Below are 27046 nucleotides of genomic sequence, written 5' to 3' on the forward strand. Positions count from 1 at the left end.
ATCATATACAGGTATGTATAAACGCATGCTCATAAAATAATGTTTTTTTGTTTGTTTTTTCAATGTCCTTCCTTTTTGGGTGATATTCAAGCAGCAGGTATCACATGTGTGTGTTTCTCTTTGCATGCTGTGCTACTTTGCCTACTGTTCTCATTAGAAAAGTCTTTTTCTTTGCTTTTCTGTGAATAAACAGGAATAGAAATTAGTTCATTAGACACTGAGGACTGTGCATTTTTCATGAAGTGAGTGGAAACGTTTATTAATACTATGGATCCTTAAATAAATTGCATTACAATCACTCCCAACAGTGGAGTAGAATAATCCCATGTGTTATCATAAAACAACACCAGCCCTGAGGTTGAACCACCCTGACCCCGCCCATTTAGCGTAATATCCTAGCAACGAGTTCTTCTGTTCTCCTCTCATTGGTCGAAATTTGGATTTCCGCCATATTCAAAAAAAAAAAAAGAAAGTCACGATCCTCTTGCTATTGTGGTAAGAGTTATTGTTATTATTCTCTTTAACCATTTCATTAACACGGAGCTCAGTACCACGGGCCTGAGGCATTACAAATGGGTGAAACCAGTGAAAACCAAGCTCCCGTTACGACCTCAGAGAAACCCAAAAGGCAACCGAGCTTCAGGAACCTGAAGAGGAAGCTTTCAGCTGATGAAGAAGAGGCTCCCCTCGAGAACAACAACAGAGGTTTGAGACGGTGAGTCCATGATTTCTGCTCAGACTCAAACTCCAACCATCAGACTCGTCTGTTGCTCCGGGACAGTGTTTATAACGTTAAGTTACTTAAGCTAATGGTGCGAACATGCTATAGCAGATGCAGTATAACCTGGTACATCGCTGCTTTATTGCTAAACGGTGTATTTTCTTTAAACGGAGGGTTTGTAACTTTGAAATAACCAAGTTAATATGAGCAGTCCATTCAAACAAACTCTGGAATACCATAAATACACACAACGCGTTTTCTATCGTGTCAAACTCTGTGCGGCTATTTGTGGTTGCGTCAAAATGCCACAAGATGGCGGCTGAGGGCCACTGTCTGTCATCCTCAGGTACAGAGAAGTGTGGCCTCTGCAGCTTGTTGTCTCCTCATCCAGTAATGTCTGCTGTACCTTGTGTCTGTATTGTATTGTATCGGATTTCATGTTTCTTTAGTTGCTTTCGTTCTATGTTTCCGTCAGCAATTTGAAATCTATATATAGTGTGTCTGGAAAATATGCACTTTAATCCTTAGTTATTTGGGTTATGGATGCAGAAGAGTTGTTTGTACATTTGTCCATGCTCCAGTTTTGAGGGGTTCTGTGGTTTATTCTGCAATATTATTATATCATCATCATCATCATATCATCGCTTTTTTGTGTTTTCACAACAGCTTTGGCTTTGTGATACAATGTTTTTATCATGTCTGTTCAACTGATAACAATATGTGGTTGGAAAGCACAGATTTATATCTCCATAGTAGATAAGTGATTTATTTAACAAAAAGGTTCAAGTTTTTAAAAGTCTCACAGCCACCCATGTGCATAGAAATAGTTACTATATGTTACTGTCTCTGCAAGAAAACCCTTGCTGTAACATTCATTGTAAGATGTCTATTTTATGACTCCTGCTTCATAAGCTCTTCATATTGTGGATTGTGTCCCCCATCTCTTACATTGGAGGTGAGCTAGGAGAGTATCAATTCAAAGCCAATATTCATTCAAAAAAAGGGAAGGTTCACCCCAAAAATGACAATTCAGTCATTATCTATTCACCCCCATGAAGTCGTGTGAAGTTTCATAGTCCACTAATCATTTCTGGAGCTTCACAGCAGAACAGCATTGCAGTATTCTCCTAATCAACTGAAGTAGATGGGGACTCCTCCGGCATAATCCAATTCTCCAGAAGCCCCAAAAAGTTCCCAAATAGATTTGAAAAGATCTTATTTACGTCTTGAACGCGCAATCGAGTTTGTGTAATCACTTCAGATGAGCTGTGCACAAGAGCTTCTAGCTTAGCAGTTGCAGTGAGTTCCGCTAACAGAAGGGTGTATTTTCAAATCAATTTGTGATCTCGGGGCTTGGGTTATGTTGGATAAGATGTTGGGAGCCTTTTTTGCTTAGCAGAATGCTGCAACGCTGTTTTTCTGTGAAACTCCAGAGATGTTTTGTGGACTACGAAACTTCACCTGACTTTCCATCAGCATGGAGGTTAGTAGATAATGGCTGAATTTTCATTTTTGGATGAACCTTTCCTTTAAGTTAGGCAATAATGGAAATGCGTCTTTTGCTGGTGTATGGCTTATGTAAAAATACAGTACATTACATATGAGAACATCAAATGAGACGGGCATGTGAGTATCGTTTTAAGACAGAGCCTGTTCTTATAGTAAAACCTTTAAAGATACTTTACAACAATGTCAGTTCCAAAATCAGCTGTAACATTAATTCTTCACAATATAATATTGTTTCTTGAGCAATAATATCACCAATAAGCCCATTTATTTGTGCATCTCTATTTATTTGGTGAACTTTGAAATTCCCATGGCAACACTCATAATAGTAAATCTATTGTCCAAGCAGTGTTTTCACAACCCTACTTCTGTGTATAACTTGATGAGCAGAAACTGGATATTCTGGATCCAGGCAACAACAAAGCACTTTTTGTCTCTTGAAGTAATGTCTTTAATTTATTGGCCATAAATGTGACCAGTACCCAAATAGTGCCCAAGAGGTCATTTCTATCAATACATGATACTGGTAAGTTGGCAGCTAACGTACATTAATAGCAATCTGTATGTTTTGGGATAATAAAACCCTGCGAATGTTTTTGTTGGACTCTTCTGAAAGGCTTTCCGTGTTGTGTGCCAAAGTGCCCCAGCCCAGCCCAGTGCTGGGGCACTGGCTCTGCAGACAAACATGGAAAAACATCACCCAATATTTGACCTCCATAACAAGGTTTATGGAAAAAAACATTAGCTGTGAGTGAGAGAAAATGAGGCTTGATTTCCCAAGTGAGACTGGCATTAAATATTAGACTGGCAGTGGAATTTTTCTTTCGAGTGGCCTTGTTGCCAAGCACGTGCAAAATTCAACCTCGAAATAAACAAGGTTGGTCCCAAGCTTGCGAACTCAGCATTCTAAGTTCATTGTCCATGTAAAGCTTTGTGGTTAAAACATCACGTTGAGCGGGCGGAGACAGAATAAAAAAAAAAGGTTCTTCTGGTAGGGTTTGTGCCTCCATAAAAATGGGAATGCTTTTCAATTAACTTGACTTCATGTAACACTTCATATGCGCCCTGTGAGATGTTTTTATCAGCTGCTGCTATACTTGTCAGCTTCATGAAACAGTGTGTGTGTGTGACTGTGCTTTTGTGTGTCTTCCACGGAATGGTGGAACATGTGGGCGCAGGTGGGGCTATTGCTAACGTAGTTCAGTTTCAGAATTAGCCAGCTTCAGCAAACAAGGGCAGGGCTACCTGGGATGCTAATCCATTGACTCATGAGCCACACTTCCCTTGACACATAAGAGTAAGTAGAGGAGTAGAAAGGACCTTTGTCCCCTGGCTGGAGGCAGTGATGAATGTGTAAGGATTTCAATCACATATTCATGAAAACTTTACACTTGCAGGGGCTATCAGTTTTCAAAATAGCTGATGGGAAACATGACATTGGATAAGTCTATATCCAATGAGTCATTCTCTTTAGAAATAGATATTTATGACCTGATCATTTCCTCAGATGTCCTTAATCATAGTACTTGTTCTTTTAATTGCACTCAAATTTGGTATTTAAAAAAATCAGCCAGATATTCTTGGCCATTATTAAGAGCTCTCATTCTTTTGAATAATCAATGTTTAGTTGTTGCTGATCCATCCAACTTACAAAGAGTGAGCAGGGATTTGGTTTCACTCTCAAAAGAATTCAAAACTGTTGACGTACAAACCTTTGTTGTTCAAAGGATTGGACCTGCAGGGTGGTGGTATGATCTCACCAGCAACAAGGCCAATGTTGGAACTTTAATCTTTAACCTTACTCACAGGTTAAATAGGCTAAGAATGTGTGAGAGTTTGATGATATATTCACTACATTATGAAGACATCAAACAGAGCCCTGGCACACCTAAGACACTGGAATACAAACTTGTGTGCCTTCATGAAGCATGATCAACACCAGGACCCCAAAATTCATGCAGCCATTATTAATTTCTCAAACTAATCAGAGGTTACGTCTTTGTAATAGTATGTGCACTTATGTTGAGAGTGACTGATCAATGTGCACAGTATGAGAAGCTGTGTTTTGGCCATGTAGAAAGACCAATTGAAATGTGTAACGTATCAGACTGGCAATACGTCATCCAGAGTAGGTTCTCATCGCCACACTCCTGGTTGGGGGTTAACAATCCACTTTCCTGCATAGACAGCAATGGTGTAAACACTTAAAACAAGCCAGTTTAAATTAATTACGCCATGACGAAGAGTTCCTGTGTAGTTGGTTGTAGTTACACTAAAGTAAAAACATAGAACTAATAGAAGGGCTTTATGGCTACAAGCAATATAGGTGAAGCTATGGGACCCTGCATCTCCTCACACTTATACAGTATGTTGGAAAAACATTTCATATCAGGTAATGGCTAACTTAACTAATTTAACTTTACGTTTGTTCCGTTTCGTACTGCTATTTTACATTTAAAGTCAATGGCAAGTGTGGTTTGTTTTTCACCAAAAGGGGGCGGGAACGTGTTGGAAGCCGGATGTGCCAGGCTGTATGTAAGTTAAAGTTAAGTTTTGTCTGTTCTGGGCTACCATAGAAACAGTGAACTCTGTGGAAGAAGACCTGCCAAGGACGTGACATTAAAATCTGGACACAGTGATGAAGGCGGAGCCCCATTCATTCCTATGAAAGCTGCTCGGTGGCGCATGAAGCCAAAATGGCTTAACTTCCCAGCTACAAAATTACCTGGATCTTTCGTGTTGTGGGGCCCAGAGAGCGTGCATACTAGAGACTTCCGATATATGTATATATGTGTATGTATGTACGTATGTATGTACGTATGTATGTACATATATGTATGTACGTACGTATGTATGTATGTACATATACGTATGTATGTACGTATGTATGTACATATATGTATGTACGTACGTATGTATGTACATATATGTATGTTTGTATGTACGTACAGTATATGTATGTATATATGTACATATATGTATGTATGTATGTTTGTATGTACGTATGTATGTATATATGTACATATATGTACGTATGTATGTTTGTATGTACGTACAGTATATGTATGTATGTATGTACGTACATATATGTTTGTTTGTTTTTTGTTTTTTTGTTGTTGGGTCCTTGTTGATGTGTATTTTCAGACACATTTACATTTTTGAGAAAACTAAACTTGCATCTAACTTGGCAGCCCCCCTGTTAGGACCCCCTAGGGGTTGTGGACCCCTTATTGAAGACCCAGGATTTTGTCTGTCACCATAATAACTTTCTAGAGTGGTAAAATCCAGTCCCACAGTATAATAGACTGCTGTGCATTGTTAAGGCGTCTGATAAGCATTCACTTTCAGGACTTTCTGGATCATATTCCATTGTCTTTGTAGTACCTGAAGCAAGATGCCCACTCTAATACAGCCCCAACCTGTTTGTTTTTTCACCAAAGTGCTGTTTTCATGTAATTCTTTCTCTTATCACTTAACATGGACATAAAATACAACACGAGCTCATCTCCTCATCTGTTTCTTCAACAAGGGTCCTCAGAGTCCAACTGATGGTGGACTTTTGGTGATGAGCTTACTTCCCCTAAGCCCTTTTATTGCTAATATCATTGTCTGTTCCAGCACCACTCACTCTAGAAGAGTTGTTTAGATTTAGCTGTGAGATGTTAACTCAATGAGTGGAAGAGTGGTTACGTTAAAATGCTCCAGGCTCTCATCTCCTGTGAGTTTCCCAGCATGACTATCTACGCTAGTGTGAGAAGTCAGCTACACCTTGGCAGAAAGCCTGGTGATGTAACAATTGTCAGCCAATGCGTGTGGCCAAGCCTAACTCCTGGGCCAAAGCTTGACATTTTTCAGTGACATGCCATAAACCAGTGTGATTCTGTGGAAGCTGCTCATTGCTCACTCTGCCTTACTGTCACTGCACACAGCCCCTTTTCTCTGTTAACATCAGCATACACTTTTCATTTAGAAGTGCCACCGGGGCGCCAGTAATTATGTGGCTTTCTTATTTACGCTAGGTCTGCCGAGCACAGGAAATATCATGCAATAATATTTTCCCGTAGTAACCTCCCCAGTGACTTCCTGAAGTGGATGTAGTAAAATGGTAAAACCAATGACACATTAATGAAGCATCCTTTGTGTAGTTGTGCACTGATAGGTTGACTGTAGATTGATTTACAGATTAATTGAACAAATGTTGGCTCAGGGGTAGAGCCAGCGTCTTGTTATCAGAAGGTCGCTGATTCCCCTGGTCCGCATGTCGAAGTGTCCTTGGGCAAAATGCTGAACCCCAAACTGCTCCTGATGTGATGGTCGGCACCTTGCATGGCAGCCACCGCCATCAGTGTATGAATGTACGTACGTATGTGCATGTATGGCCTTGCTCAAGGACACTTGGACTAGGCGTGTGGGACATATGCCTATAGATATTTTTTGTATTGAGCATCAGCCCAAAGTAATTTTACAGCACAAACACACCCTGATGTGTATATCATTGCCACAGAGATATTTGTCATGATCATAAAAGCCAAACCACATTGACGCTAGTAATAAAATGTTCCTATGAAAGCTCTGTTCACTTATATTTTATCTCTGTACACTCATTTTTTAGTCAGTCATTTAGTCATTTGAGGCTTGTATCTGCGGTGATGAGAGTTGTACATTAGCAGAGTGAATGTCAGGTCATCAAAACTACAAATAACCACAAACAGCATCAAAACCACAGGATGGTGTTATCACTGAGAATATGTAGAGGCGCACGTCACCACAGATGTAGAAATGAACCTGGTTGAAAATCCTTAAAACTTTTACGTAAATCACTGGATACCTCCTGATGTAGTCACGGAAACTGTTGTGTAACTGTCGTAGAGATTTTTTTGGTCTCTTTCTGTTCAACATTTCAAACTACAATTGGGACAACTGATTACCACTTGAATGAGTAGATCTGTCTGTACCTCATCTCCACTAGAAGTTTAAAGACTAACATTTTGAATGTCAAAATAGGGGGTAGTGGAGACTTGGACTGCGTGTCAAGTTAATTATTTGACAGTTAAGTCTGAGCAACACCTGCTTTGAACTCTGACCCCTGGCTTGCCTCCAGGACACCCAGGGAGCTTCTCTTTTTCCTGCTCTCTTTAGCTGTTGTTGTTGTTCCCCAACACATGCTGTTTATCCAAAACAACTTACAGTAGCATCAGTGCAAACATTTACAACATAGGTGGTCCAACAGAAACTCTAACCTAACTTTGTTAATTAGTCCATGTTTGTGTTCAGTTCAACCAATGGAGATCCACAGCACCTGTCTGCTCCTATTTTCTCCCCTTTGCTTGCTGGTTTTCATTTTATTGTCCAGCATGTGTGACATCGCCTCATTTAATACTACAGCAATGTTAAACACTTCCTGTTTTGTGGTCATTTATGAGAATTAACATTAACAATAGCAATAACAGCTTACTCACTTGGCTTCCCAGAGATCCCTTGTTAAGCACTGAGAATGGCCTGTGACAGTTGATTTTGTCATTCTTCAGCTATGCTTAATATTCACAGTTAATGTCAACTACCCTGCTCTGTTTGTCCAGACAAAATGCTGCTGCTGTTACTAAACCAGCATTTGTATTTTCTCAAGTGTGCTCAGTGTTGCCAAATCATATCAATGTTGAATAAATGGCAGACACATTTTGTAATGTTTTGTCAATTGTAAAATTTTGTAATGACTTACTATAGCAGCAAACTAATGAGTTATGTTTGTTTGGATCATTGTGGCAATTTTATACCTCAATGATCCACCACCCAAGTGCCATCATGCCATGCGGTATGTGGGCCGGATGAATGTATATGGTGTGGGCCAGAACTGGTCCTCGACAATTTTGCTATCTGGGATGTTGGCCCACCATGGTTCATTTGGCTAGCCAGATGTTTCTAGCAAAGAACATAATTTATAATTAATTAAAAATAACTTAAACTTATAATAATGCTTGTGCTGTTTTATTTTTTGTGAAGTAAAATGTTCTTCAAATATGTAGGGAACCTAAATATTAGTTATTATTCGTAATCTAAGCACAGTGAGCTCAGCGGCACTGACTGACAGCACAGGAAGTCAGTCAATTAAGGGAACCTGGGATCCTAGTACCATTTTACATCCTAACAATACAGTGCAATACAATAGGTGCTTGCTTTTGGCCAAAAGCCCAACATTAAGTTTTAGTTTTGGCCCTCCTAGGTAAAAGTTTGGGGACCCCAATCAATTAATCATATCAGCTCTACATCAGTGATAGAAAGTTATAAAATTGAAATGTCATAGATGACCTAAAAATGATAATTTTCATTCCATTGACATGAAATGGTGACATTGACATGATATTCCCGCTTATTAAATGTGCAGATTTGCTGCCTTTCCTTGTTGTGTATGACAGTAAATGAAGAGTCTTGGGTTTTTGTACTGTAAATTGGACAAAGGTAGCAATTTGGAGATTTAACTTGTACATTTTTCACATTCACATTTTTTACATTGACAATTTACAGTCTATAAGATTATTAAATTCATTGTGATGATTCAGTTTCCTCAACTTAGACTGGAACAAACAATTATTTTCATTTCCAGGTAATCTGACAATAATTTTCTCCATTTATTGTGTTTATTAATTGTAATTTAAACTAGGATGGCACTCAGTAGAGCACATAAGGCCCAACAGTCCCATTTTGATTGTACTCATAGCCACTTAATTATGCCTGATCTTTTTCATCAAGATCCATGCATAATTCCTTGAGAATAAATGAAAATGTCGAAAAACGCCCATTTTGTAATGTTAAAAAAAGTGAGAAAGAATGTACTGGATCTGTCTCTTATCTGAATCTGCACCAAAAGTTAATAGGGTCTATTTTGAGACCCATCCTCCATCCAAGTTTCGTGGAAACCCATCACAATTTCCTCGAGAAGTTAAAACCAGAGAATGTTTGACATTTAAGCTTAAGGAATATTTGTTCATAGACTAATAAATAAATGAACTCATTAATCTGTCACAAGCCCTAACCCCCAGTTATGAGGTGTCAGTGTAGAGTGAGCGGGTGCTGTGACTGCTGCAGCGGCAGCCTGCAGAGCTTACTGTAGATGGACAGTTGTCTGTATTCCTGGATAAATGCCATCTGGAGCAGCAGTAGTGGAGCAACAGTATGACTGGAATGACTCAGCCTTACGAGCAGCACTTGTCGGACACACACACAGCAAGTGTTTCTGGGCAGCTTAGCATTCTCCGGATGCTGATGCCTTTTTAGGTCCCGTCATCTAAGACCCCAGGACATACATCTTCAGTTTTATCAACTGCTCTGACACCATTTCTGATCATGGGGATTATGTAAGATGAGCAATGTAGAAGGTTCTGATTCATCGTGCCTTCATCTCCGCTGAGTGTGATGCACTATTGTTGCATGATAGTTCCTTTAAACAATCTCCACAATGTCTTAACATGTCATCTTTTGTTTGCATTTTCACTGGAGTTCAATTGTGGTCTCTACGTTTATTAGAATAGCTGTTTTTCTTCATATCGTTTAAAACCAGAGGCGTAAATATTCTTCCCACCACCGTTGTCAATTTTTTAAAGGGCTGATGCGTTGTGTTTTCTTTAGGGGTGGGTGATATGACCTAAAACTTATATCATGATATTTATGTTTTTGCAATGACTGTATTAAATCACGGTATTACAAAAATGAAAGGGATACTCTGCTTAAACATGATTCTACGTCTTTTCACTCTTTCTGTGGGTGTAAGAGAAAATATCTTAAAAAAATAAATAAATAAACAAATGTTTTAGTGGCTTCATATAGGAATAAAAATTAGGTATAGGCCTACATGTGTTTGGGAGGAGTAGCCTGCCCCATAATGTAGAATAATTAGTCAAAGTATTGTGATTTATTTTAGAGTTAGACAAGGGACATGATTAGCTTAACCTGCAAAATAAACAATAACCTACAGCAATTGCAAAACTTACTGCTCCAAGTTGAACTCGGTAAACATCCATCCTTGAGCTTGAGTCTTTAGCGCATCCTGCTTTTTACGCTGCTGGCCCTCCTTGATAAAGCCGTCTATGGATAAATGGTTAGAGAACACAAAGCCCATAAGAGTTTTCCAGTTGTTGTGGGGACTGTTCAATCACAACTAAAGTGGATCCACCAGGTCTTCACCTCCTCAGATGGTGGGAGAAGGTGAAGATGTTGGTGTTGGTTCATACCTTTCAAATGCTTCCAAAGTCACCATTAGCAAGAAAAACAGTAGTGATTTGCTACATGGTAAATTTATTTGTCATTTTTTTAAAAAGGGTTTAAAAAACAAAATAATGTTAGAGTCCTTGAGTCCTGCTGCATCTATTTTATGGAGTGTTGACTGCTGTTGTTGAAGATGAGTTCAGGAGTCTCATGGCCTAGGGGATGAAGCTGCTCCTGCTGTAGAGCCTTCCTGTCCTGGGCTGTGCATGAACCATGCCAGTTTGTGATGTTCCCAGTCAGGAGGCTTTCTATTGCTTCTCTGGGAAAGTTGACCAGAATGTTGCTCTTGAATTTAGCCTTCTTAAGTTTCCATAGGAAGTAGAGCATTTTCTGTGCTTTTAACCAGGGTTGTGATGTGTGATGACCAAGATAGGTTCTCAGTGATGGTAATTGAGGATACAACTTGATGGCACACATTATCTTGATGTCCTTTTGATACTGCATATTGTATGTTCCGGACGTGTAGTGTCAATTTCTATTTTGTGCACAACCAATGCTCCAAACAGACACAGAATACGCAAGCCAGCCTTCATGCATACCCAAATAATTTCCAAAAGAAAAAAAAATCCTCAAACCGATTAGTCGACTATCTAGACAATTGGCGATTAATTTAATAGTTGTGTTTTTGTAGCTGTAAAATACTATCTAACAGGATACACTCCTCTCTCTCTGCAGTCTGTCATAACAGTACAAAGCCAGCCAGTTACTTGGTTTCATAAGTTGCACAGTTACTTAGCCTTGTACGGCAGTTGTTAGACGGACTTCTCATTGAATGTTTAAATGTACTATTTCATGTGAAATAGTGCTTCAATAAAAATCCAATTTATTGTTGGTACAAGACAGATCTTAAGGCCTGCTTTGATGTTTCTCTTCTTGCTGTGTAACCATCCATTCACTGAGCCTGATGTGTTGTGTAATTGTCCTCAACGTGGCCTTATCCGGCCTAACCTTGTTGTAATACTTTAATGATCACACAGGTTGAAGATTAGTTGTTTGACATGAGAAGGATTTACAGTATGCATGGCTGGTTTGGGGGAGTGTACAGTCCGGACAATCCCACTGTGGAGTCCCAAAAAAGGCAAAGCTGTCCCCTGCCAGACAGTTCCCAACGAAAAGAGACAGTTGGGCCACGTCCAAATCTTTGGAGGGAGGAAGGTGTGGGATAAAGGACTCCTCCTTCAAATCTCACAGGGGTCTTAGGTCTAAGGACAGCTTTGCGGTTAATGAGGCCTCCTTTGAGGAACAACCAGGGTCATGTTCCCCGTCAATCTCTGACTGAGAAGATCCTTATCTGTTAGTCCTGGTCTGAGTTGGAGGACATTGCTGCAGCTACACCATGCTGAGGCTGTGGTAGGTAATGGGAGGTGAATGTTTTCTCAGGACACCACTGCTCCCTGAATCACAGTTCCCCTTTTATCACCTTATGAATGCTTTGAAGTGAGGTCATCAGCTTTACTCACTCTCTGGCTGGGACTTTGGGTCAGAGTGGTCTCTTAAAGATTCTCATGGTTAGTGCTGACTCATGTGTGTTCACAGTGGTGGATTTTGAGGGATTACTAGCACGCTCATTGTGACTTAACTGGACAGGCCTTGATGTTGTTTTTTGTAGCTGAGGATACATTGTAGCTCTGCTGTAATTGTAACCCTCCCCTCTGGTATTGTTGTTCAGGTCACTGCGAAGAGGAAGCTCCTTCACCTTCCTCACCCCAGGACCACAGTGGGACTTCAGTCTGGTGAGTACAGGCCTCATATTTTTAAGTTTGCAGATCACATTAGGCCACTTGAAAGATACAGACATACAGTTTAGTAAATGTAATCAAAATAATCTGCAGCAGAGGCAAGCAATCTGGTCCATAGCAAGACACAATGCGCCAAGCAGCAAGAAAATGACATACCTTCAACTTTAAATACACTGTACAGTACTTTTATCATTTACAGTATGTACAATCTATACATTTCTCCAAGCTGTCTTTTGGCTGGCTTCTCTCCTGTTGTGCAAACTGGGTGCACCGCTTCCCATCATAACGATGTGTTCTGGCTTTAAATCTCTCCTCAGAGTTTTCAACAAAGTTTCGGAAACGGTAGCACTGTTCATTGTCACAGCGATGAAAGGCTGCTCCAGACCAACCAGACTGGAGGACAAATGTCTTATTTACCTTTACTGGTTTACACTTGAGCAAAGCCCTAAATGATCATTATCCTAAATACAAAAACTTCTTTAAGACAATTGTGTATAATTATTTAAGAAACTAAAATTCTTCATAATGGCAAAAAAAGGCTTCTTTTTTTGTTGTACCATTGGTTCTGTTTTTTTGTTTTTTTTCACTGGGTCAAAAATGAATAACGTATATCTCATGAGAAAAAAAGGTCTATATGAAAAATCAAATTAACAAAATATACATGCACAACAGGACAAAGTGTGCATTTAAAAGCCCTAAAAATCAACTATTATTATGTATGATGGGGTCTCACATGAACACACTATTTTCTTGTTGCAACAGTTGGGGTTATTTTACACCAGAGGTCATTTTGAGTAGATTAAAGTGGCCTCAGTTGGAAATTGTATTTCCTTTCAACAGTTTAGGAACATTTCAGTCAAAATGTGGTCGTGGCAGTGGGGTGGTTTATGTTGCCAGCACTGCTGATTAAATCTGATCCAATCAAACAGTCCTGTTAAAGCTTTTCGAGAGTTTCGACTGTTAAAATTTTAATACATAATAGCAAATTATGTTTTTTCTTCTTCTCCAAATTTAAAGGAATAATCAGTGTTAAAGGATAAGTTCACCACCTCCAAAAAGGGTTTTGGGAGGTCACAGTGACCTTAACATTTAACCACCAAATTCTAATCAGTTCATTCCAAGGAGACGTTTGTGCCACATTTAAAGAAATTCCCTCAAGGTGTTCCTGAGATATAATGTTAACAAGAATGGGTTAGACAACCTGAAAACAAAAAGCCTGTAATGCCAGCACTAAATAATGTCTTTTCAAATCAATTTGGGATCTTTGGGCTTCTGGTGACTTACATTACATCACTTACATGGTTCCTTTTTGGTTGTTTTTTATTTTAAAAGTCCCCATGTACAGTCAGTTGTTTAGGAGAATGCTGCAACATTGTTTTGCTATGAAGCTCCAGAAATGTTTTGTTGACTTCGAAACTGCACCTGAATATTTGTGTAAACTTATCCTTTAACTTTTATTGTTCTTTATTTAGTCATAGGCAAAGGCATGTTGCAATCAAGTTTTTGTGGCACCAATCCTGATCCAGGTCCTTTTTAATATTGGATATCTGCCATTGCCGAGTCCAATCTGATACCATTTACCTTAGTGGTAATTACGGTAACTACTTTACCATTCTAAATGTAACTGATCGACTTTTATAGACACCACCGATCAAACTTTTTACAACAAATATCGACCGGTGGCTGATCAATCTGAGCACCCTTACTTCTACTACTTCTCTAAAACAAGACTATTACAGTACCTCGAGTATGCCAATTTCTGCTAAATGCAGCAAAATTAGATAATGTAACAGTCTGGCTGTCATAGTACCAAATTATTGTAGGAAGTCGTCATTACACCAACATAACGGTTACATTTACCAGTCGTTGTTGGCGCCAAGGAGCGTCTGTGGCACTATTTGAGATTTACAGACTCCTTGACACAAGGCCTGACTGTCTGTGACTTTTCAAATTATTGTAATCTATGACGGTGTTGTTGCAAATGCTAAACTAGTTTGAAAGTTATTACCCTGTGGAGAGCATTGCCTATCCAAAATCTTGGCCTTGTGTCAGTTAGGTCTGCTTAAGATCTGGGCCTCCATACTCAACATTCATAGCAATCACCAGCCTTGATGCTCATACCTTGGTTTAAGAGTGCTATCAATGAAGTGAAATCTATAAAGTCTACATTCCAGGCCAGCTTTCCCCTTGGCAACTCCCAGCACTGAGTGTGTATCTTCATCTAATACCTCACTGAGGGACTGTGATGACTGTTCAGTGGCTCCCTCATGGCTGAACAAGGCCTGTTCATGTAGCCAGAGTCCAAATGCTGGATAAAGGAAATCCAGCCTGCTCTGATTTCTTATCCCCCATACCAGAGGAACATAATGGCCTACAAACCACTGCTGCCTCTAATAGAGTGGCCTGCTTGTGGTTTACAGTCAGCCTTAAATAAGACGAGCTGATTAGAAACAGAAAAGAGCGAACAGATTAGACGGCGAGCAGAATGACGAGTGTGGAGGCATTCCAGGACTTAGAGCTGCCTGAAACACAATCCATCGCTCATCTGAAGGCAGAGGAGGAGAAATAAAAGCAGGGTTAGAGAGAGGAGGCCAGCGACTCTTTATCTCATGCCAGCCTGCTGCCTTTGATTCGCAAACATGGCACGCTTAGCTCATCCACCAAAACCATGTGGATCTCGTTAGCTCATTCTTTCAATTTACTTCCCCCTCCTGCCCATTTTATCTGTCATTTATAAATCTACCAAACAGCAAGCGATAAAAGAATCCTGAAAGTGCCTTTGTCTCGTTGCCCCTCTTATCTTAACCCCGCCACTTTAAGCTTGATGGTTTTGCCAAGGCTTTGAATAAAATTCAGCCAGGTCTTTGAAGTGGTTAGGGGTGATTTTTTTTTTTAACCCTGACTGGGGCAGGGCCAGGTATAGGTGGGGGTGTTTTGGCCCCCAGGCGAACCTTGGAAGCAGGCGAGGCGAGCATTCCCCAGGCGCTTGGTGCATTCTCTCAGACTACATCAGGTACGAGGCCTCGAGGGGCTTTCTGTCATGGTGAGAATGTGAGTCAGGTTTCCAGCCCAATGCCAAGGTGGAGCAGATCAAACCAGACTGCCTTTTGGTGGAATGTGAAGGTAATTAACAACAGTGAGAGTCAGATTCTGCGGATTCTGTCTCTTCTAGCAACAAGTTCAGGCGGCCAGAGATGTCAGCCTCAAGAGTGGCCTGTCTGATAAGCAGCATTCCAGCTTTAATCAGATGTGATTTAATATGGCTGCCAGCTGCTGAGTCACGTCAGACTTTTCACGCAAACATTGGTAATTATTGTGGGAAGGCCTTGCCCATATCAACAGCAATTTATATTCAAACTAAAACTGACTTGTTTGACCGCTGACTGTCTGAGGATTCCTCAACATTCCACAGAGAGCAGGATTTATATCACTGAACATTTGATAACACATCATGCATTCAAGGTGCTGCACCCCAATGGACGTTCATCCATTTCAATAAGAGAACCTAGTACAGCTGTATCATCCCTCTGCAGATTTGTTGTACTTTGATGTTGCATTGCAGCTGTTCATGTTCAGTGTTGTGAATTCAGGCCTCATTATAGTTAATAACACATGTGAAATAAATTGAAAATCTAGCCTGTTTTTACTTGCTCTCTGTGATGTTTTACAAGCTTTTGACCTTGTCAGGGGAACACAAATGTTGTAATACTGCAGTCAGTGACCACATCTGATCAGTTTTATTCAATGAAGACACAAGATCCACGTGTTTAAAACCTGCAGTTTGTAGCCACATAAATGCATTATGACAGAACACAGCTGCAAAAAAGTTTAACTGCCTCAGAGTATCGTCATCGTCTTTGTAATTCACAACTAACCTCTGTACACAATTTTTATGCCACCTTGATATCTCAGGAACAGCTTGAGGAAATTTCTTTGAATTTGGCACAAACGTCTGCTTGGACTCAAGGATGAATTGATTAGATTTTCGGTTGAGGTCACTGTGACCGCAAAACACATTTTAAGGTGAACTTATCCTTTAACTTTAATAAGAATTCATATGGTTATTATGACAAAATTTCACATAAATGTCTAGTAGGATAAAATGATGAAGTGATGACATTTTATAACCAAAAGGTCAAAAGTCAATTTCAAGTGACATCATTATGTTCTTCAAAAACACTTCACAGTACCATAACTCAGGAACAGAAGGTCAGATTGTGACCAGATTTCCCATTTAGTAGAAACTGAATTGGTGACAATAATATTGGGTGCCCACCTCGAAACTGTGATGATTGTAGAAATCTTCTGTGCTGCCCAACACAATTTATAGCTTCTTCGTATTCGAACAAAATCAGCTTTATTGACGAAACATGTGAGCACATACAATAATTTGACTGTTTTTGGTTTCACTCAATGCATTTACACACTAATAGACATACAGTAGTAGTCAGCCACTAGCTCATGAATGAGTTTGCTGTTATTGATCTTCAGGTGATTGTTGTTGCACCGTCTGACGAAGCTTTGAAGTTTGAACACTGCTTTAGGTCTGGGTGGATGTGAACTCTATCGGCAATCCAGCTCATGGATTTACTCTCATTTACATGTGAGAGAGAAGAAGCCGAATAGTAACGGGTGGGGGGACTGCTCCACCCAGCTGGTCCCCACCCTCGTAAAAACATACATCTTTCAGACTTAGTTTAACTGTTACACATGCAACACAGCTAAAGCCTTTGAATGTTCAAATTTGATTTGCAGACACAAATTCATATCTGTCTTTTTATCTGTGTTTCCTTTTTATCTCTATCTTTCTCCGTCCACCTCTTCCTGTCCATACAGTAAATATTTATCTTACTTTTCACCAAACTGTATGAGCTCAACATTTCTTGGCTAGTGTGGCTCCTATCTAATCCAGGCCTGGGTCAGAAAACAGTTTGTCATCCAACCTATGGTGTCATGGTAATATGACACTAATATTCTCTCTAACTCTGTCAGGCAGCAGAACAAGCCTCTATCAGCAGGTTGGTATTTAAAGACAGAAATACAAACCCTCTCATTGTCTGTCTTAAAGTGGTCAAACTTGTGTGTAGTATTGGCCGCTGTTCATCATGGCTGTGTTTTGTCTTGTCTTGTACATCATCGTCATTTTATGTAACATACAAGTCTCCCCAGATGAGTAACAAAGCAACCGAGCCCAAGTCGCAACAGTTTCTATAGCCTGTGTGTGTGTGTGTGTGTGTGTGTGTGTGTGTTAAACAGAGGTGGGGGGTGTGTTTGTTGAGTCAGAGTATTTACGTTGATCCCCAGCCCGCCATTTGAACAAGTCGCTGCTTGGAGAGTGTTATTTCATCTGCGAGCTGCTGACGGAGGGATTTCCAGAGGTGGCAGGAACAGAACAGCTAATTTTCTTCTCCTTTTCCCCGCTGTGTCTGGTTTTGCACCGAGATTACTCTCATGTCATCTTTATCTCATGAGTAAGACCAGAGCTTAAGGCAATATTTAACTTAGAGGGAGCATTCACACTTAGCACGCACACTTCATGGACAATGAGCTGCAGACTTCAGCTGACCTGCTGATCTGCACCCACCACCTCTCTTCAGACTTTTCTTAGTCTCCCCACTCAGTCGATGTTTTCATAACCTACTCTGAATGTTATTCTTCTCACATGTATAACTCTTGTACACACACATCACACACAATATTGTATAATCAGCAGTGTGTGAAAAGTTGATGTTCTGCCAAGAGCTGGCACAAAACCTAAAGTTTACCTCGAATATGCCTGGATAGTGATTGTGTCTGGACTGTGGCAGGAAAAACATTTTAAATAGGTACTAAACCTTGACACTGAACACACAGGACAATGAGGGATGTTCTTAATGACTGTTTTCACTGATGTTTAAACTGAAGGTTAAATTTAGACCTGTCAACTAGTTTAAAAGTAAGAAAACATTCAGAAAACAAACAGTTAAATCTATGAGGTTAAACATTGCTGGAAATAATAATGCATATATTACATCTTAGATACAACAAGTAACAGGCGTCAATTATTATGCCCCTTATTATTATGCCCCTTGTAGAACTGGACTCTTGCACTTGCACTTTGACCTTTTTTTACCTTTTACCATTTACCACCACAACCAGTCTGATGCTATTGATATACTACAGTATATATTGAGCTCCGTTTTTTTGCACATCATCTGCACTGATATTGTATTGTATTGTTTTGTTTTTGTATAGTATTGTCCGTTGTACTTTTTTAAATTATTTATTCCCCTTTTTCTTTTTTTTTTCTTTTTAGTATTATTACATTAATGTCACACCGTGGGCCTTAGAGATCACTGCAATTTCAATTCCTGTGTACTGTACATATGGTTTTGACAATAAAGTTGACTTTGACTTATTAACAGACACTCTTTTCATAAATAAAACAATATTTGATTAGGACGACATCACATTTCAGTGCAAATTATGTTGATATGTAATTTTAATTTATACCCATAAAATAATACTTGTAACTGACTCGTAATTCTGGTGCTGACTAGTGATTAATTGCACACATCAATAATGACAATACGTACCTACCTAATGAGGCAATATACATTTTTAAATCTTCACACTTTTTTCTCTACTATACCATGGTAGCTCACCTTTAAATAACTCATGATGTATTGACCATTGTGGGCATTGAACATTAGCCCCTTTTAGTTAGAAAATGCGCGACATTTGCAGCCAGGTAAAGGCTGCAATCTGCCATCTTGTCTATGTGAAACGGAGGTGTAATATTCTTCCTTTTCAAAAAAGCCGCCACTGGGGTAGGCATAAACATGTGACGTGACGTAAAGCACGAAGTTGGGTGTGAACAGTGACGAGTGATCTGGTTATTGATGATTCTCTCGGCTGTGATGGTTAGCATCTCCCGGATCTCAGTGGCTTTCCAGTTGCTCATCTTGACGTCCGCGGATGAAGTGATGAACTGACTGCCGTGATCAGCTGTTTCCTGCTTTTAAAACTCCCGGCTGTGGGTCGCACAACAGTGCACGTCATCGACACCTCCACCCATGTCACGCAATTGCCGGCACATCGACGCCTTGGATTTACCTAGCAATGGAGGTGGCAAAAGGTGTACCCTCCTAGGCGTCATATTGGCAGACCAAAACAGACCCCCAATATGCCGCGATCTGTCCAAATTCGCAGACCTAGCCGCAAAAAGGACAGCCAAATTGGCGGGTTGCTGTCCAGTATAAAAACGCTTAGTGTTGCATATCATGACGCCGGGCTGCTTTACAGTCATAAAGCTGTTTTAATAGGATTTTCAGGTCAATGTGATAACGTCGGCAACTAATACCTTGAAGGTATTAAATTTGTTGGATGAACCAAAAACAGGCATTCCTGTTTTTTTTGTTTTTTTTAATCCATAAACATTTTTTAAAATTAATTTTGCTGAAACTTTGTGATATCATGATAATAGTAGAGGCACCCCAGCTTATCTGAAATAAAAAAGCAGGCCTGGTATTAAGTCATTTGGATAAATACCATAAAATTTCAAATAAATACAAATTTATTGGGGCATTGTCGCCAACATATAGGGCACCAAGGCCAAAATCAGTGGGGACATCCCTGATTAAATTTTATGTTTTTTCGATAAATTCAATAAAAATACTGTCTTCTGCTGACCTGCAGAAAGATGTTCTGATGATTATAATGTAACCTTCAATCTGCTATGTTACTACTGTACTGACAAACTCTAGCTGGTGCACTATCTTTCCAGCATGGCAAACAAATGTGATAAGCATGGGCTTGTTGTTAATATACTTTACAGCCTCTATCTCACCACCTAGCACTTATGTAACAATATAGCATTAAGTAAACACTGAACACTTGTCTCACACTCAAACCACTGCACTGTTATCTGCTCAGCTACAGAAAGATGCTCTGGAGCCTAGCTTTTAATCTGCTACGTTATTGACTTTACTGACTGTACTATAGCTGGCTAGTTAGCTACCTTGCTAACATTAGCAAGCATGAGTGACATGGGTTAATGATATATTGAAAAAGGGAAATGATGGGGTCACTGTTTGTTAACTTTCCAGTGTGTGTTTCACTCACAAACTAGTTGGCAACTTACCATGAAGACGCTGTTCACTTCACTCCATCTTTACCACTGTCTAATCAGCTGTGACACACTCTGCTAGATAAAGAGTGGTGTAGGGATGACATATTTTTGTAGGCTAACCCAGAAGTTAGCTTCACCCTGGTTCCCTCAACAAAAAGCCTATGGGATTTTTGCATTGCATTTTGGAATATCGCAAAACATAACACTAAAATGGTTAGTGACATCATCTCATTGAACGGTCAACAAAACCCATGACTTCAGCGTTGTAGAGCTGGTCCTGTATAAAAGCTTGCTCACCAAACTGACGAACTCTTCTTTCACATAACTCCAGTTGTCAGTAACGCTAGATTCACTTTGATTTCTGTCTTTTTGTAATACCTTTTCTGTGCCCAGTTGGCAGCCATGTTGGTATTGGTGCGTGTGTTGAGCAAGACGATGTAGTTCACTGAGCTCTTTAAGACAAAACTAGATGACATTGTACTCGATTATTTTACACATTTACGTCAAACTGCGACTTTCATGGCTTGGAAAATTATCTTTTAAATTGACAAACACCATATGTGTGATTCATGGCACAACTAAAATGGGATCAAAAATATATTTGTCTCTCTCCATTGACTACTGTGCAGTTTTTTTTCTAGAATAAGGTCCCATGAGGTCCACCGGAAGGGGTGGGACTTGGGCTCCCTATTCGACATCTAAACAATCCATAAAGACAAATAAGTAATACATTTTTAATTCTGGGAAGAAAAGATAATGAGTTCCTTAAAGTTTCCGAGGGGAAACCCTGTGTCTTGAAAGATTATTTCAGCCATATCACCCGTAATCACAATGACACGACAAAATCCCAGAGAAAGTTAACAGACAATTAACATTGATCCAGACTGTACATGAAACACATAATATAATACGTTTTAAAAACCTTCATTCTATGAGGATACATATATGTGTGTGTGTGCTGTTTTAAAAGTTTTATACAAGCTAAGAGACGAAGGTTTTAGTTTACTTACAGGGTGTAATCCTAGATGTTATCACAGTGCTATCACTTATGTTTGAGGTGCCTTTGAAAAGCATCATAACAGAACACTAAACAGTCGCTTAATATGTAATTCGTCCCATCGTATTTCATATCTTGCTATATCAGTATCTCTGCTGTCAGTTATTCCTAAAAACAACAGTGACACTGCTCTGTTCTGCTCTGCTGTGGCACTGAAACTTTGCAGAGTAGAAGTGAATTACAAAATCTTATTTGACAATCAAATTTGTCATTTGCTGCTCTGAACAGCCCCCTATTGAGATGCAGCAAACTTTGAACAAACAGTTCCATTTATTGCTATGTTAAGGCTACCAGTCAGTCACAACAGCACCTGAAATGCACCATTGGTGAAATATTTTAAGTTGTTAAGTACAAATGGTTGAGCAGATAGCTCTTTAATTTTTATGGATATGGGAAAACAGGTTAGGCTGCCAGAGAGGAAATGGCCCACACACAACACAAACACACAGCTCAGTCATTCAGCACCAGCCAGCCCTGACCATTATGTGTCCATTTTGGCCCTCCTCACCTCGCTGGTCAATCAGGTCTTGACGTCCTGTGTGTCCAGTCAGAAGCAGTCTGGCCCCCATGGTTAATGGAGCGTAGTGACAGACCCTGGGGTCCTAGAGGCCACCAGTGTTCCTCAAGGCTTTAACCACCCTCAGCTTTAACAGGCCAGACTACTGTTCTCACCTGCTAACTGATTCTCTCTGACTGACTGACAGTCCACATGCAGGTGTTAAAGTGTCCCGCATCTTAATTAACACTTTCCTGTTCCCAGCAGGACCTCCAGCAGTGTCTATTGTAGCTTTACAACAGAGCTACAGTGGCAATCAACATAATTGGCCTGAGGTAGAAGCAAGGAATGGAGGGGTTGTAAATTGCTCTATATGTTAGTCTCGCTGATACCCAGACATGGATGTGTACTGCAACGCAAAGCAAAGAAAATCTATGCAACATGTTAGTTGTTTCCATATGCAGGAGCTTTATAGTCTTTCTTTAATCAGGGCTTTCCAAAGAAATGGATCAAACTTTGCATCATGAAAAGTGTATGCCCAGAGGATCCCAACCTGATATTGGTTAAATTTTGGGAGAGAGATCAACAATCTCAGTTGCTACTATAGACTAAATTGAGGGTGGGGAGACAGCCAGTTTGAGTGTGTATTCCACATCCATAATACTTGTGTAAACATCCATGGTGGAAAGGATACCTCACATTCTGACTCATGATACTTTTCAATGATACACCACCATATCAGGAATTCATGTTGAATAATCCAGCTAAGATCCTGCCTGTTCATTTTTCCACAGAAACGGAAGCGCAGAGAGAAGGATGACAGTGATGCAGTCAGCCTTTGCAGCTTCGACTTCAAGGTAAAACACATCATCGGACATTTACCCTCATGAATGGTAATGCAACCAGCTTTCCATACCCTCATTCAGTGAGAAAAAAAATTGCATTTCTGAGAAAACATTCTGTTTCAAGAACACTAATTGCCACTTTGTACCGTAAGATGTGATAGTCTGGTAGCCCCTGTTGTTTCAGCTGGCAGATATATGCCAGCTATTAGTGTAATAAATTAACAAAATAAACACACAAAATGTCAAGAAAGGAAATACTATTTTACAACACATTCTTGGTTCGTCTTTCCAGAAGCCTGCCGTGTTTTCACGTCCCTGAAATCATAGGCGAACTAACCATAAATCACCTGCGTACTGTATCCCTGTCTTCAAACTGACCTCTGTCATTCTTGGAGGCTGTGTTCAGTCCCAGTTTGGTGTCCAGGCGTGTTCAATCTCAGACTGCCAAATCCAGTTGAGCTGGGCCCTGTTGGCAGTATTGACTCCCCATTATCCAAGGTCCCAATCCAGGTAAACACTAGGGCCACTGGCTCCACAGCTACCGGAACCATAAGCTAATTAGCGGTATAACAGTAGCTCGCAAAGACCAGTTGGCGGTTACTCTGGCGATATGCTGCCCCCTATATTTTTGGAGCAACCTTGGAATTCTGGCCATATTTTTACAAATTGCACCTTTTTAAGGAAGTAAACCTTTTTAAGTTTTCCAGAATCACCATGTGCTGTTTCAAAGGTGTCTATCAACCCCACTTTGAGAATCAAACTAACTCATAAACCATTTGTTTTATTTCAGAAAATTACACATTAGGAGACAGGAATAAAGTCAGGCAAAGGCAACTTGGGCTAAAAACAAAATGGAATTAAGGCATTATACCAGAAATTAGTGTCAACTCAATTCATTATTGCTTTGTCTTTTGTTTATTGGGTTGATGAGATCTGAATGTAACTGAAAACTAGGGGCCATATCTGATCTCTTGCTGTATCTGTAGTCTGTGAATCTTCTGTTTATTTAGAGCATATCATTAAAAATGAGTAAGCTTATCACCGGAACTCATCTAGATAAAGCCTGTGTTTGTTTGGGGAGGTGTGCGTCAGTTACGCCAAAGCAGGTTCTTGGATGTAGAGTTGTGAGTGGCAGGACTGGCTTGGTTGGAAAATACACCTCATTTTGTGTGTGGGTGTTAGTGTCATGTGTGCGCACAAAGATCAGTCAGTGTTGTTCCAAAGTAGGATGATTTCGTCATAAGTAAACACCCCATCACTAACTGGTCTTATTTCAAATCTTTATCTTGGGTTGCACTCTCTCTTCTTTGAAATATTTAGGTATAAAACTCCTCTTGTGCTGGGGTTGCACCAATGAACCAAACTGTTTATAATCCACCCGTGGCCCCTCTCCATCTATTTTGTCTCCACGCAGGCTGTTTTTGTCCTGCGCCCACATGAGACGGATTAGCAGAGACGTACAGCCTGGACTTCTGTAACCAGTTGGATCAGTTGCTCTGATTTAGCCAAACAAAGCTTAAACAGTGTTGTGGAGAGTCCTCGGGGCCACTCCTTGATTCAAATCAGAGCAGCACTCAGTGTTCTGGTCTGACTTTATTGTATTTTGTAATTGAGTCGCTTCCAGCAGAGTCTGAGCCAGTCTAAGGTCTTAGAAAGCAGATCTTTTGCAGTTTCTCAGTTTTGCTGTGAAATGTTGAATTAGATTTGCTATGGTTAAAGGAGCAATATGTAAGAATGAAAAAAAAAATTCAACACTTCACTAAAATTAAACAGAATGTGAAGGAATAACAGTTATGACGTTATGACTTCTCTGGATTGTGTTGCAATGTTAAGCATGCTCACTCGCATCACTATTTTTGTGTAAGTGAGGCACATGTTATCATTTACACCTCAGCTGTAATGATACCATGAATTTCCTGTAAATCTCAGTGTAGGAAAATAAACCTTCTTCCACTTTCTTTTTACTAGAATCACTGAATGTTAACTTGAAGGTAGTTGTGGGTGGAGATATATAGATATGATCACCTGCAGGCAGCTTGTCTAAGATCTTCCTTCCTGCAAATTAGTCAAAGTCCTTTCAGGCAAGTCTTGCCACTAGCAGGCCCAAATCTATTTGTATGGGGAGACAGCCATTACTTCATTTTTCAATGGTCACCTGAACAAAAAAAACTACATGTATAGAATCACCAGTCAAAATTTGTTGTTAAAAAACGCTTAAAAATGTGTTGACTTTGTCCCAAAATATGGTTTAAAATGCTTTTTTTCCCCCATGCTTGGCTTTTTGGGGAAGGGGCAGGATATGTGTCACACAGTTGCCATGTCTGGCGTTACTGACTTTTGTATTCAAAATGCTTGAAGTGGTTTGTCTCCTCTCTTATAAGTTCTCTGCTATAGTGCTGGTCTGTCGTCCCTTTGCCATTACTACAGAACGTACCTGTGTGAATTTTTCCTATGAGTCTTTCCCAATGCCACAATGACAGATTAAATTGGCAAATTATGTTTTCATGTCTGTGTCTGTCAGTGCAGCTCTATCAGTACATCAGTTTGTTCTGTCTACAAAGCGTTGGCGGTTTCACTCTGAGTCTTAGTAACGTCGCTGTGTTTGGTAGCAACCAGGGCAGCTCTGGGGGTGTGGACACTTAGTATACAAAACAAAAAAAGTGTGAGTAACCCGAGGATGTAAGTCTGGTTTGAGAACTGTAGTTTTTATTGTTTCTACAGGCTGTTGTGTGATTAGATCACTGTCTACATATTCTCTGTCTCTTCATCTTTATTTAATTGTACCTCCAGAGGAGTGTAGGTATTTATAGTTCCTTATAGAAACTCACTAGATTAATAGTAGTTTAGATCCCTCAGACACACCCTTACTGGGGGCCGGATTTAGAAACATGCTTAATCTTAAGACCCTCTGCTGGTGGTGGTTTTGAACTTTACAGCCAAAGAACATGTGTTGAGGTTCCCCTGGCGTCAAAGGTTTTGTTTTAATAGATGAAGTTTGAGAAACATATCAAACCATCCAGTGATCCTCTGTAACTTGCATTTGTTGAGGATGAAAATGATCTGATTCATGTTATATCACCAGATCTCAACTCAAATGAACACAAGATTTTGGAACAACAGACCCTCTTTTAGACCTTGCTACATACAGTATATGGAGTTAGACAATGTACTTGACTTGACTTGACTTGAGTTGCAATATTATCATTTAAATTCACCTCTGTACTTCAACATGGCTCAAATCACAACTGAATGCAGCAGTATTAACTGTAAAGGCTGCAACAGCACATTGCGAGACATGCACAAAAAGATATTGAATGCATGTCTTATTTCGCTTTATTGCCAGCACTGTTTTATATTTATCAAACATCATTTCTTAAGAACAAAAAGACTAAAATCTGTACTTACAGTATCCTATGTGTTTACAGCAATGTTCAACTCAGGGAAATCCATAATTTTACACAGAATAACATATATCGCATTTCTTTTGGTCAGGTGTCGCTTTAACTTCCAGGAGAGAGTCAGAGTCCGTGACTAAATATAATGTGAATAAAACTTTCAAACATTGCTTTGGTTGACCAGCTGAAAATGTATTCTGTGATTTAAATGATGATATTTGTGAGACAATATATGAGGGGAAGTGACTGTGATATGCAGGGGCAGTTCCACACACTTGATTAAAGCTTCACCAGCAAAATAGGAATGTACTTTTGATGCCGCTGTGAGAAAGCAGTAGAGACTCCTTCAGAGTAACCAAGAAAGTCAAAAATACCTTGCAAAATATCATGCTAGCATTGAGGCTCTTTTTGTGCTGGCCTAAAGTCATAACAAACATTTATGTGACAGTGTTTTTACTTTAAAAGATAGATGATGCCAGCAATGGCACATATTTCATTTCTGTTGTGAAAGAATGGTGTTTTTCCCTCTAGTAGAGTTCAGAGGAGCACTGAAACTCATCTGGAGGTTTGTGATGAATCAACACCTCAATGATAAATTACATGACGCTTTTTCCTTAATTCCATGAATCTTAAACCTTGATTCTTGAAATACATGATGTGACCGATCTGGGAGTCAGCTGTTGCTACACAGAAGGATGAAGTCGCTTTTCTGTTGCTACTGACCTCCATCAGCAGAGGGCAGCACCACCTCCACCTCCCTTCTGTTGTTTTAAGCACAACTCAGCACTTAGTTGTGTTTCTTTGCCCTGAGCTGGCTACCTAATGCCGTACCCAGAGCTGTAATTAGTCTGTGCGCGTCCTGTACTCACTGCCGCTGATGTCGAGGTGAAGTTGAGCTCAGCCCCTCAGGCCTCGAGG

General features: G+C 39.9%; 1 protein-coding gene across 1 annotated transcript in view; it reads left to right on the forward strand.

Annotated features, from left to right (window-relative positions):
- The first annotated feature begins 458 nt into the window (after positions 1-458).
- Positions 459-27046, forward strand: part of net1 (neuroepithelial cell transforming 1) — a 36114-nt gene continuing 9526 nt past the window's right edge. The window contains exons 1-3 of the mRNA XM_073480605.1: positions 459-715; positions 12156-12219; positions 22683-22745. Of these exons, the coding sequence (XP_073336706.1) occupies positions 573-715; positions 12156-12219; positions 22683-22745 (270 nt within the window). The 5' untranslated portion in view covers positions 459-572. The remainder of the gene's footprint in view (positions 716-12155; positions 12220-22682; positions 22746-27046) is intronic.

The sequence above is a fragment of the Pagrus major genome, chromosome 14 (assembly GCF_040436345.1).
Source record: "Pagrus major chromosome 14, Pma_NU_1.0".
Classification (NCBI taxonomy): domain Eukaryota; kingdom Metazoa; phylum Chordata; class Actinopteri; order Spariformes; family Sparidae; genus Pagrus; species Pagrus major.